General features: G+C 39.8%; 1 protein-coding gene across 1 annotated transcript; it reads left to right on the top strand.

The window, feature by feature from the left end:
- Positions 1–2156: 2156 nt before the first annotated feature.
- On the top strand, positions 2157–2549 carry LOC137742881 (DELLA protein GAI-like). Its single transcript, XM_068482824.1, has 2 exons — positions 2157–2427; positions 2482–2549. The coding sequence occupies exons 1-2, from the start codon at positions 2157–2159 to the stop codon at positions 2547–2549; spliced, it is 339 nt and encodes a 112-aa protein (XP_068338925.1).
- The last annotated feature ends 11573 nt before the right edge of the window (positions 2550–14122 follow it).

The raw sequence follows: 14122 nt of genomic DNA, 5'->3' as shown, positions 1-14122 counted from the left end.
CTATCAAGACACAGTACGAAGGAAGCTCGCACGACTCCGTACTGTACTCAAAGCCTTACTCCAAGAAGATTGATGCTTTGAAGATGCCAAGGGGTTATCAACCCCCAAAATTCATGCAGTTCGATGGAAAAGGCAACCCGAAGCAACTTGTCGCCCATTTCATTGAAACTTGCAACAATGCTGGGACAGAGGGAGACTACCTCGTCAAACAGTTCGTGCGTTCGCTGAAGAGTAACGCTTTTGACTGGTACACCGACCTCGAACCCGAGTCTATCAACAGTTGGGACCAGCTAGAAAGGGAATTCCTCAACCGTTTCTACAGCACTCGTCGTACTGTAAGCATGCTAGAGCTGACCAGTACGAAACAGTGGAGAGATGAACCTGTCATCGACTACATAAATAGATGGCGTTCATTAAGCCTGGATTGCAAAGATCGGCTTTCTGAAACCTCCGCCATCGAGATGTGCGTTCAAGGCATGCAGTGGGGACTACACTACATCCTTCAAGGCATCAAACCACGAACATTTGAGGAGTTAGCCACCCGCGCCCATGATATGGAGTTAAGCATCACCCGTCATGGGAAGAAAGAACAGATCACCGACTACAAAAATGACAAAGTTTTGGGGCCCAAGGTGGATAAGGCTGCGTGGAAACCCACCAAGGAAGCAATGACGGTCAACACAACTCCAGTCAAAACCCATACACGAGGCAAGGCGATTCAAACCGAAGCTTTTCGTGATCAAGAGATACGTAGACGCACTTTGAAGGAGCTTGAGGAGAAGACTTATCCATTCCCCGACTCTGACGTGGTTGCCATGTTAGATGACTTGCTTGACAAAAAGGTGATCGACCTACCTGAGTGCAAACGGCCGGAAGAGATGAACCGTACTGACAGTCCAAGGTATTGTAAATTCCACCGCTTCATTGGTCATCCGACGGAAAAGTGCTTTGTGCTAAAAGATCTCATCATGAAGTTGGCTCAGAAAGGGATCATCGAGCTAGATCTTAATGATGTGGTGAAATCAAACTACACCTCCGTCACTTCTGGCTCTTTGAACTCAAAATCTTCACCTCAACCGCTGGGGGCATGCTCCAAAACCATGTCAGTCAAGTCAAGTGAAGTTGAAGGATGGACTTATGTCACTCCAAAGAAAATGCACAAGAAACATAGGTTTCCTCCACAAGTTCACCAAACGGAAAGGGGGCAAAGCAGCTACCGTCAACCTTCAAAGCTACATGAAAATGTTGAGGATGACGAAATTATGACACAAAGATCGTCTGTTGCCATTACGATGCGCGATTTCTTCCCAAAAGACTTCTTCAATCACTCAGTCAAGACTCCTTGCTATGAAGATCGCAAGGAATGCCTCTCTAAGATCGTTTGACAAATTCAAAAAAAAAAAAAAGCTCCTCGTTCGCACGAGCCTAAAAGGCGACAACAAACGCTCCTTGCCTGCATGAGCTGAAAATGCAAACGGCACCAAGAAGCTCCTTGCCTGCATGAGCTGAAACTGCAAACGGCACCAAACGCTCCTGGCCCGCAAGAGCATAAACTGTGTACGGCAAAATCATCATAAAAAAACCATCACTCATTTGAACTACGTTATGACTTGATCTCTTCTTTGGAAGAGTACGTAGGCAACTTGAAACTTCAAAACTTCAAGTACAGTCACATCAAAATAAATAAATAAATGTTTCATTAAAGAAAGTCAATTTTATTACAAAAGAAAAGAAAAAAAAAATACATATGTTACTATGTATTAGAAAAAAATATATATATTCTCTACTCAAAAAAAAAAAAAAAAAAAATACATATGTTACTATGTATTAGAAAAATATATATATATTCTCTACTCAAAAAAAAAAAAAAAAAAAAAAAAAAAAAAAAATACATATGTTACTATGTATTAGAAAAAATATATATATTCTCTGCCCAGTGCCATCATCATCCCCAGCTCGCTCGAGCAGCCGGATTCCACTAGCCCAAATCCAAGCCCAGCTCTCTCTCTCTCTCTCTCAACAAAAAAATAAATAAAAAAATAGATAAATAAAAAAATAGATAAATAAAAAAATAAAAAAATAAAAAACAAAAAATAATAATAAAAAAAAATAGTGAGTGATCGATCGTCCCCTCCATATGATCATGGAAGCAGATAATGGGATCCGCTGCAGGCCCAATTTTCCACTACAATCCGTCGGATCTCTCCGGGTGGGTCCAGAGCATGCTCTCTGAGCTCAACACAGGCGACGATATGCCCTCAATCGATGACCCTCTTCTCGTTCCGGCTCAGTCCTCGTCGATAACCTCGATGAGCTTCTCCAATTCCCAGCGGAGTCGAGTTTTCAGCGATGATTCTGAATACGATCTCAGGGCTATCCCTGGCAAGGCGGCGTCCCTGTCAGCACATTCGTTGTCAGAGACCGAGAGTACGAGAAAGTGATTAAAGACCTCAATTGGGTATGATTCTGGCGGGATTGCAGTCTCCGGCACTGTATCCGATCCGACTCGGCCTCTGGTTCTGGTCGACTCACAAGAAATCGGCGTCTAACTCAACCACACCACTCCCATCGAGCCTGACTCGCTTTCCTCCGCCAAACCCCACCTGCTGCACATGGTGCGCACACCCGGAGCAAGGTAGCCTCCACCACCTTCAACCAGGAGACCCTCATGCAGCGCCTCCAGGCCCTGATCGAAGACGCGCGCGAGAGCTGGACCTACGCCATCTTCTGGCAGTCTTCCTACGACTACTCCGGCGCCAGCGCCGGCGCCGTTCTTGGATGGGGCGAAGGATTTTATAAAGACAAGCAGGACAAGGTTAAGGCCAGGGCGAAAACGACGACGTCCGCCGCCGAACAAGAGTACCGCAAGAAAGTCCTCCGAGACCTGAATTCGTTGATTTCTGGCGCCGACACGTCAGCAGACAACGCCGTCGTTGATCAGGAAGTGACCGATACTGAGTGGTTCTTCCTGGTGTCCATGGCCGCCGCCGCCGATCAGGGAGAGAACGACCCTTCGCTCTGGCTTAACGACCCGTCAACCACCACTGTGGAAGTGAAGGACCCGGTGAATGCTTCGGCACCCACCAGCACCAGCAACCAGCCCATTTCAAAGCCGATTCAGTTCGACAACCACCCGAGCTCCAGTAGCTTACCCGAGAACCCAAGCTCGGTTCAAGTACCACAATTACAGCAGCAAGTACAACAACAGCGGACGCAGAGTTTCTTCCCCAGGGAGCTCAATTTCTCCGACTACAACGGATATGACCCGCACAGCATAGCCGAAAGATTACGGAGAGAGAGAGTTGCAGAGAAAATGAAGGCTCTGCAGGAGCTGGTTCCCAACGCCAACAAGACGGACAAAGCTTCAATGCTGGATGAGATAATCAATTATGTTAAATTCCTCCAGCTCCAAGTCAAGGTTCTGAGCATGAGCAGGTTGGGCGGTACAGCTGCTGTTGCTCCCCTTGTTGCTGACATGTCCTCTGAGCCTTGTAGCAGAGAAATGCAAGAAATGAACTCTCTATTGAACGCCTCGGCCTCTGCCACCTCCACAACTTCGTCCTCCAGCGGCTCCTCGTCGTCAAATAACTACTTCGGCGCCGTTTCCGGTTCCACCCCAAGATTCCCCTTACCGGCTTCCACTTCACTCAAATTCAACTGTTGTTCGTCGTCCTTGCCGTCATCATCGTCAATGAACTGCTTTCCGTTCCAAAAGAGCTATCAGCCTTCCGTGAAGGTGGAGGAGCACAACTTCTTTAGCAGTGAGGAGGCTTGTAGCTTCTTCTCCGATGAGCGAGCACCTTCACTTCAGTGGTACTGTCCTGATCAATGGTCTAAACCACCCTATGAATTTCCAATCAAATCCAAGAGCTCCGCTCCCCTTTTTTTCTGCAACAAAAGAACATGAAGTCAGTAAGAGAGGTTAAGAGAAAGTGACGGAACACGACAAGGCACTTCTTCCTCTCCATCCATGCAGCTCCTCGCCTGCAAGTCCCTCAGCTTCACTTTGGCCACCGTGGTCAAAATCGGCGAAGAACTTCAGTGACCGCTGTCAAACGACTAGCCGATCATGAAGCTCGACGCTTTGCACTACTTCAAGCTCTGGCTGCTTCTGCACCTCCGCCATGGCTGCTGCCTTTGAATGTGATCAACAAAATCAAAGTTTGTCAACTCACACCCAAAGATCTCATCCGTCTGCTTGCCTCTGCTGCTGCCTTTGAATGTGATTGACAAAATCAAAGTTTGTCAACTCACACCCAAAGATCTCATCCGTCTGCTTGCCTCTGCTGCTGCCTTTGAATGTGATTGACAAAATCAAAGTTTGTCAACTCACACCCAAAGATTTCCTCCGTCTTCTCTCGGACTCGGCCTGGGTTTTCACCCACAAACTCAGCCTTGCAGATCACCATATAAAGAAAAAAATAATAATGGAATCTGGATGGAAAGCACCATCCCAAAAAAAAAAAAAAAAAATATATATATATATATATATATATATATATATAATAAAAACAATGATGATGCTTCCGGAACCATGTGCAAAAAGAAAAATATATATATATATATATAATAAAAAGAAAGAAAAAAACAATGATGGTGCTTCTGGCACCATCTGAAATATATATATATATAAACGAATGGTGGATCAGTGCCACCGAAAGCAAAGAAAAGTAAAAAAAAAAAAAAAAAAAAAAAAAAAAAAACAAATAAATAATAGTAAATAATAAAATAAAATAAAAAGTAATGATGATGGATGGTGATGTATATGTTTTATCTGTATTTAGCACAATACACTGAATAAAATAAAACATGTCCATTAATCTCCAAGAAATTACAAGTGTGTACAAAAAAAAAAAAAAAAAAAAAAAAAAAAAAAAAAGATGGAGCTTTCACAAAGGGTGCTCACGTGAAGCCCCATTACTTGGCAAAACTCTAGAAGCGGAAGGCATCGAAGCGGGAGGCATTGAAGCTAGAGCATTCCAGGCCTCAATACTTGGCCAAACGCTGGAAGACCCAGGAAAAAGGTGCCTCTGGAGGAAAGACGAAAACCTTTGACGATCACTTTGAATCCGACCTTCAGATTCTTGCAGCTCATCAAGCTTCCTCTTCATGCCCGTCGAATAGTTGTTTGCAAGCACGTGCAAACTTCTATTCTCATACTTCAGCTGCTTGATCTCTTGCTTGAGACTTTCCACCTCTGCCATCAACGATTCAACCTGACGGGAGCGAGCAAGTAGGCGTTGGCCCATGTTGGACACAGAGCCTGCACACTGAACGCTAAGAGCGAGGGACTCTTGAACGGCCAACTCATCGGACCGTCCTGACAGCAGCCTACTATCTTTTGGAGTGAGGAGGTTCCTAGCTACTATTGTAGCTGTTGTGGCGTCCTGCATCACAGAGTCTTCACCTGTAAGAGGACCGTTAGAAGATAAAAAAGAAGGGCGCCATACATTACCTTGACCGGGTGCAACCGGATCGCTGCTGAGACTCAAATCTAAGCAAAGGTTCGATGAGTTAGTCATTTTTTTCAAAGGTGTTCAGAGAGAATGGGTGGATAAAGATAATTCTCAAAAGGCCGGAGACAATTTTCAAGAATGGGCAATTTTCAGAGTGTGTATGTTGGAGTGATCGATACCTCTGTAAAAAGCCAAGCGACACGACCACCGATTCAAAAATCCGGATTTTCCTGCGTGAAGTTCGGCGACGCGTTCGTGGCTTTTCAGAAAATGCGTTCAACTTTGTCAAAAGATATCTGACAAAGTCGAGAACACGTGGAGGCCATCATCACAACTACACGTCTTTAGCCGACAAGCGCAAAGTTCGGCGACGCTTTCTCTGCTTTTCAGAAAACGCGTGCAACTTTGTCAAAAGTGGCGCTCGTTCAGAAATCGAAGAGGCGTCGTTCAGAAATCGAAGAGGCATCGTTCAGATATCGAAGAGACGTTTGTCGACAAGGGTAAAAGAACGGTACCACCACTTGCTATTAAGAAATCCCTATATGTGTCGACCTTCGTCTCTTATGGCAAGGCAGACCTGAAGAAAATGCCCATCTCTTCCTCACCTCTGAGGGCGCACTCCCAGCAAAGCCTCTCGAAATACACAATTCTTCTTCTTCCTTTGAGAAAACCTATTCAACCTTTGAAGATACCAGATGCCTGGAGTACAGATGACCCAGGAGGAAACGATAGATTGAAGCATGTGCTGATTCATTCACCGCTTCTTCAAAAGCAAAGGTATCTCATATCATCAAGGGCGAAAGCAAAGGTATCTCATATCATGCTTTTTCCCTATCTTTTCCTTTGCCCTTGTTCTCACCTGCCAAGACAAGGACAGAGGAAGCAATATGTCGGAACCTCCACTCAAACCAGTTGCCACCAAGGAGTGAAGCACCATTTAAATGCAAAGGTTGCATTCAACTCCTGCATCGGAGGACAAATACTACAAGAGAAGATGCTAAACCTGCATAAGGAAATACCACTTCTGCAAAGGGGAGCAAGTAAGGCAAGTGAAAATGATACATCGAAGCATGTGGAGACAAGCACAACAAATATATGTGTTGATTCATTCGCTGCTTCTTCGAAAGTAAAGGTATCTCATATCATGCTTTTTCCCTGTCTTTTCCTTTGTCCTTGTTCTTACTCGCATGGCAAAGTGAAAGAAGCAATCAGCCGGCACTTGGAGTCAGTCTTCCGATCTGGAACCGACTACCTGGAACCTATTCCTGATTGCTTACCTAGTATTGCTCTCGAGTAGTCATCTTCAACGGTTGATACACTGCCAGAGAAGGGACAAGGAAACTTCAATCTTTCCGATTCGTATTCAATACGATTTGGAAAGATTGAACAAAGAAACAGGTCAGCACCTCCACTTCGTACTTGCCTGCCATATCCTGAAACCGCTCGTAGACCTTCGGGGGGAGACCAAAAGAATCCTGCTGCCCAGTTCAAGAGTAGCACAAAGGAAAATCAACGATGGGAGGAAACCAGAAAATCTTCCAGTCGAACTCAAGATCAAGCCTCAATGGCCCTTGAAGAAATCACAAGTCCGATTCAAAATCAAGTGTTCACCACCCTTGAATCAAATTCAACTCCTGATAAAAGGAGTAAGTTCAAACCTTCGGAGGAGACCAAAAGAATCTTCCAGCCCAGTTCAAGATTAAGCTTGTGGAAAATCAACGATAGGAGGAAACCAGAAAATCTTCCAGTCGAACTCAAGATCAAGCCTCAATGGCCCTTGAAGAAATTTCCAGCTCAATTCAAGATCAAGCCTCGACGGCCCTTGGGTTGACATCTACATTAAGGGACTTCAAAACGCATCTTCTACACGTGACAAGCACATGTCTACGACGCGCCTTGAAGTGGGGGCATTTGTAGACATCGAAATTTCGGTGAAATGAATGTTAACCAATAATTAAAATTTCAACGCTTACGTGTCACATAAATTTTACATGTAGCGTGTGACTCAACGAAAAATCGAAATAAATTGGAAAGGTCATCAAATAGGACACGTGTCAATATCTGGCAGAAATGATTTATTTCATCTGATTATTTAAATCCAAAAATCAAGTTTTGGAATTCTATAAATAGGAGGCCAAGGCATTCATTTAAGAGGGGAGGAAGGAAAGGAAGAAAAAAAAAAAAAAAAAGGAGGAGGAAGGAAAAAAGAAAGGAAGAAAGGAAGAAGCCTTGAAACTCTAAAGCTCTCAAGCAAATCCCGAAGGATCAAGAAAGCTCTCTTCGTTCTTCGTCAAATCCGCCTTCAAGATCAAGCCCCAACGGCCCTTGAAGAACTTCCACCAACTCAAGATCAAGCCCCGACGGCCCTTGAGGAAAGTGTTCATCGTTCATCATCCATTCATCCTAAGATCAAGCCCCAACGGCCCTTTGGATCAACAACCTCAACAAATCCACACATCCAATCAGTCTTCAAGATTAGGCCCAAAAGCCCTTGAAGATCCGCTCATCCATCAACCCTCAAGATCAAGCCCCGACGGCCTCTTGAAGAAATCCATACACTCAGTCTTCAAGATTAGGCCCAAAAGCCCTTGAAGATCCGCTCATCCATCAACCCTCAAGATCAAGCCCCGACGGCCCCTTGAAGAAATCCATACACCCAGTCTTCAAGATCAAGCTCAAAAGCCCTCAAAGATCCGTTCATCAACTGTTCATCCCTAGATCAAGCCCCGACGGCCCTTTGGATCAACAGCTCATCCACAAACCTACACCCTACGAAGATAGAATCAGAGGATCAAATTACAAAGAGATTGTAACCCCAAAATCATTAAACACAAAAATATATTTTGTACGCGTATTCTTGTTTCTTGTTTTCAGGAACTTTTTCGTGTTTACAGTAATAATTTCATGGGGTGTAATAGCGTATTGGATGCGTTCATTTGCCAAAATGAGAAACAATTTCAGATAAAGAACTTTTGACCTCATAATTACAACACTCCAAAAACAAAAAAAACATGTACAAGTGACGCAATAAAATTTTGACTTTTTGAGTACTCATTTTATATGGGTCTAATGTATAATGGAATTGTTACCGATAAGAATAATGAAATTAAGAAGATTATGGCAGAATCAAAATTTGCACTTGAAGTACAATAGATGTTAAATGCAAAAGTGGATAATCACTCTCTGAAAAAGTTAGTATTGACTTCTTGTGCTCTTATATTTCATAGTTATAGACTATGATTTTAAGAAAATTTGACAATAACATAAGAAGCATACTGAAAATGGTTGAAGCACCATTCCAACTGTGCGGGCGATTTTTGGTAGCAGTCAACAGAAGAAACCCAAATCTTATATATAAAGAGAACACAAAAGGTCAATAGTGCTTTTGGTGTCACCAAGCTTCAACAAAATATTTGGATAAAAATACAAAAAACTTCAAAGGCGTCCCAAAATAATGTATCAAATAAGGTAGGGGCATTTTCGTCATTTTAACAGTGTTTTTTTTTAAATTAATTTTTTGGTACAGTTTTTTTTTTTTTTTTTTTTTTTTTAATAATTAGTACCTCACAATAGGCTAGCAATTATGTGATTCAATTTCTTTATTTTTAAACACGTTTAAAACATCTTAAGAGGCGTGTATTGTCGGTTATAAAAAAGATCTTTCGCACGCGGATAATAATGTGATTAAATAAGTTGTCAAATATATATATTTTTTTAACAAATTATTATCTACACTAAAGGGGAGCGGGTGGACTTAGCCTCACAATAGGCTAGCGATAATTTGATTCAATCAGTTGTTTATTAAATATCATTTTCTTTATTTTTAAACACGTTCAAAACATCTTAAGGGGCATGTAATGCTGGTTATAAAAAAAGGTTTTTCGCACGCAGATAATAATGTGATTAAATTAATTGTCAAATGATTATTTTTTTTTTTAAACAAACGATATTATCTACACTAAGAGGGAGAAGGGTGGGCTTAACCTCACAATGGGCTAGCAATAATGTGATTCAATCAATTATTTATTAAATATTATTTTCTCTATTTTTAATGTAAATTCTATGGAGATCGATTTTATTATGTGAATTCAGTTGTTTTAATTGGTTTATGAGGGGTTTCTTCTAGCATGATCTAAAATTATTCATTTACTTCAAATATTTGATTTTCCTTTTGTTTAATGTGATTCAATTTCTCTATTTTTAAACACGTTTAAAATATCTTAAGAGGCGTGTAATGCCGGTTATAAAAAAAAGTATTTCGCACGTGGATAATAATGTGATTAAATAAGTTGTCAAGTGATTGTTTTTTTTTAACAAACGATATTATCTACACTAAGGGGGATGAGGTGGGCTTAGCCTCATAATGGGTTAGCAATAATGTGATTCAATCAGTTGTTTATTAAATATTATTTTCTCTATTTTTACGTTCAAAACATCTTAAGAGGCTTGTAATGCCAGTTATAAAAAATGTTTTTTGCACGCGGATAATAGTATGATTAAATTAATTGTCAAATGATTGTTTTTTTTTTTTTTTTAATAAACAATATTATCTACACTAAGGGGGAGGGGGTGGGTTTAACCTCACAATGGGCTAGCAATAATATGATTCAATTAATTGTTTATTAAATATTATTTTTTCTATTTTTAATGTAAATTCTATAGAGACCGATAATTTATTTAGGACCTTGACATTCTTCCAATTTTTTTATTGAACTCTGTTAAACTTTATGAATTTATAACTCTTTTTAAATCCTCGGATTAATACCACTTGCTTGGGAAAGAAAATACTGCTTGATAAACTTTATATTTATTGACCTCTTCTCACAACATAAATGATTGATTGAGCTTATCCTGATATTAAAAATATTTTATGAGCTCAACAGAATTGTACCGACTACCAAGCACCCCAAGAATAAACACCTTCTTAAAACCTTCCTAAATGTGTCCTAGAGCATCTTCAAGAAAAATTATTGTTAAACTAGCAAGGGAACAATGCCAAAAAACCATTCTAGCTACTAAGTTTAATTTTTCATTTCTAACAACGCTTTATTTTAGCTACCCAGTTCAACTTATACAGTAATGGAATTTGTTTAGCTGCGGACAAGGTTTTTGTGGATGGGATTCGGGCTTTGATCAAGCGCGCACTAGATTATGATTGTCTATGTACGAACTGAAGCTAATTTTGTGACACATGGATTGGCTCGTTATGGTGCACAATGTTGTGAGTTATCGTTTTGGGTTGAAACCGGAACTCCATGGCTATTGCGTAGTGTCATGGTTGAGTCCAGGGTTGGGGTTCATTTGTACTGTGCATGTATGGTCTCTTTTTCCTTGGCCAAGGTTTTTCCCACTGGTTTGCTCGGTCAAGGTTTCTTCCAAGACCCTTCTGATTTACATGTGGTTGATGTAATTGTTATGATGTATTGATGTTGATGTTAATGTTGAATGAATTATCCCTCTTCTCCCAAAAAAAAAAAAAAAAAAAAAAAGCTCCATTTTAACAAGCTTTGAATATTTTATTGTTAACAATTTAAACTAAACCCACTCATTTTGTAAAACAACATTCTCTCTCTTCCTTTTCTCCTTGCTCTACACTTGAGTTTTATTATTATTTTTTAATAATTTGCAAGTGAGTTGTTACACTCTAAATTTAAAGAGAGACTGCTCATTTTGCTATAGTAAAGACTCATTTACTCATGGAGATGAGTTTTCTTAAATTTTTTTTTAAAATTTAACTCTTTAAAATAGAATTTTGGTTGTTTTACAGAAGGTTGATTTGGGGGAGAGATAGGAAATCTTCGCCTATAGCTTGGAGCGAACTGTGTAATTCGGAGGACCAAGGTGGATCATTTCAATAATGCTTGTCTTGCTAATAGTTGGAAAGTTTTAAAGGATGAGAATAATTTGTGGGTCCAAGTTGTGAAAAGGAAATACTTAAAAAAGTGGGATTTCCTAGGTTGCAAGATTAAGCAAAATCACTCTGTGGCTTGGAAAGACATTTTAATTAATAGACACAGTATTCACATGAGAATGAGGTGGGTGGTGGGTAATGGTAAGGATATCATTTTTTGGACCCATAGATGGGTTTTTTCCTTACCCATTATTCCATCTTATTCCGGTAAGTCAAGGGCAAAATAGTAATCCAAAAATTAAAGTTAGTGATTTTATTGATAATAAGAGTTGGGACAAGGATAAACTCTTGCGAGTTCTGGATGTGGATAATGTGAGAAAATTTTGTTTGGTGTCTATTCCCTTGCAAGATAAGGAGGATTACTTTATTTAGGACCACTCCTCTTCTGATGAGCTTTCAATTAAGTCAGCCACTTGGATTTAGAGCAATAAAAACCAAGAAATGAATCGGCAAAAGCTCCTTAAGAGGATGTGGAGTTAATTATCCCGCATACGGTATCAATTTTTGCTTGCCTTCTTATTCATTGTAAATTGAACACTAGGGTGAGGTTAAGTAAATATATTCAAAATATGGATAAATCGTGTCCTTTGTGTGGAAAGGATGATGAGACTCAAAATCATCTCTTTCTTAATTGTGAGTTTTCAAAAGAAATGTGGAACCGTTCGCTGCTGAATCCTTGGTTGAATAATACCGTTCAGTTGAACGATATCTTGGATTGGTTGGAATCTATTAATAGTGTCGAGTGCAATAGTTTGAGTTAGCTTAATAAAGCTTTTTTGAAATTGTTGGCAAATTGGGAATGATAGAAATAACAAAGTGTTTCGAAGTATATTCCTCATTCTTCCAGGAGCATTGCAATTCCAGCTAGAGTTGGTTTATCCTATTTTGAGGCTAATTTAATAAAATAAAATAATAATAAAATAAAAAATAAAATACTCTAAGAGCAGCCAGTGTCACTGATAAATTATTTGTTGGCGTCCTCCCTCTCATGACTTTTTAAAATTAAAAATTGACAGATCGGTTTGTCAGGAGAAAGTTGCAACCACGTTTGTTCTTAGGGATGAGGATGGTCAACCTATTGGGCCGGTGCTTTGGATCTTGATGGTGTCATTATTTCGGTTGTAGAGGTTTCTGTGTTAAAATATGGTCGTTTGTTTACCAGGCGCAAATAGGAATGACAATGGTTCGATTTGAGGATGGAAATGTTATTTTCATTCTCATTACACCGAAAATTAATGATATCCATAACCATAAATGAACCATCATTTATTATCCATAATCATACTCACCGTGTAACGGATTTCTCATCGGTTAATAGTTATATCCATCTTCGTCAATACAAAAAATATATTCATTCAATTGACACATTATAACTTAGTATTAATTTTGTCATTAAATATTTGATGTATAAAATGATTGAATGGATGGGTCTTGTGGAGTATAAAAATTAAAGCTAAATATTGATGATGTTGGCTGATCCTTGATATCTTTCATAAGTACCATAGAATTCTGATTGATTTTGATTATCTCAAAACTTTTGAACCCCACAAAATGCAACTTTTGTATTTTCAAGGTAATAGAATCGGTGGAAAATGAATATATATATATATATATATATATATATATGCGTGTGTGTGTGTGTGGTATGTCTCTATATATATATATATATATATATATATATATATTTGTCAAACGATATATTTGTTAGATTAAGAAGTTGACGGAGTTCGCACCTACATCGTGGTGCAAGGGAAACACATTCCCATCACTATGGTAGGCCACTTGCTTATATTATAATATATATAATTATATTATACATTATTCGGTTCGGATTGGGAACCCTTATAATCATATCTAAAACCATAACCGCATAATATTCACGGTTTTTTTCCATATCCATAATATATTCGAATTTTCATACCCAAATCCAATCCATCCTGGCGGTTATCCATAGTTTTCGGATTTAACGTTTAGAATTGTCATCTCTAGGCGCAAAGATGTGGAGAAGCTAGAGGTGGAAGCGGATTCTGTATTGATCATTTAGTTGGTGCAAGGGCCTGTGGAAAGCCCCTATGGCATCTCTCACCGATTATTAAAGATTATTAAACAACAAACGTCGGCCTTTTAGATGATTTGTTGGCATCATATTTTTAGGGAGGCAAAACTTGGTTGCGGACAAGTTAGCTCATGTAGGCCTTTTAGTGGCCAATCCTTATTTTTGGAATTATTGTTTACTGGCCTCGGCTGTGACATCCACATTGCTCAGGGGAGTGATCCTTAAATGTATATTTCCATCCCTACCTAGCATGAAGCCTTTTGGGAGCTCACTGGCTTTGGGTTCCATAGGAACTCCGAAGTTAAGTGAGTAGCACGCGAGAGCATTCTCAAGATGGGTGACCCATCGGGAAGTTCTTGTGTGAGTTCTCAAAAACAAAACCGTGAGGGCGTGGTTGGGGCCCAAAGCGGACAATATCATGCTACGGTGGAGTCGGGCCCGGAAAGTGATCCGCCCCGGGTCGGGATGTGACATCGGCCATGGAAGCTTTTATTTTATTTTATTTTATTTTTCACAAAAAAATAAAGCACAGTGCAATCTTTCTCCAATGGAAGCTCAAAAATTTGTATCACGCCCTGGACTCGGGTTGACAGAAAAATGAACCATGCGCCCACTGCTTGAATAAGAATAAAAATAAAAATAAATAGAAAGAAAAGATGAAAGGGGTGAAAATATATAAAATTTCTCTTATAAAAAGAA

The sequence above is a fragment of the Pyrus communis genome, chromosome 8 (assembly GCF_963583255.1).
Source record: "Pyrus communis chromosome 8, drPyrComm1.1, whole genome shotgun sequence".
In the NCBI taxonomy this organism is placed as follows: Eukaryota; Viridiplantae; Streptophyta; class Magnoliopsida; order Rosales; family Rosaceae; genus Pyrus; species Pyrus communis.
This window is presented reverse-complemented; position numbering and strand designations above follow the sequence as displayed.

Excerpts from the sequence above, each read along its gene's own strand:
- LOC137742881 (XM_068482824.1), top strand. The coding sequence starts at position 2,157 with ATGGGATCCGCTGCAGGCCCAATTTTCCACTACAATCCGTCGGATCTC. Across the intron at positions 2,428-2,481 it reads TTCGTTGTCAGAGACCGAGA|TCTCCGGCACTGTATCCGAT; the intron begins GTACGAGAAAGT and ends GCGGGATTGCAG.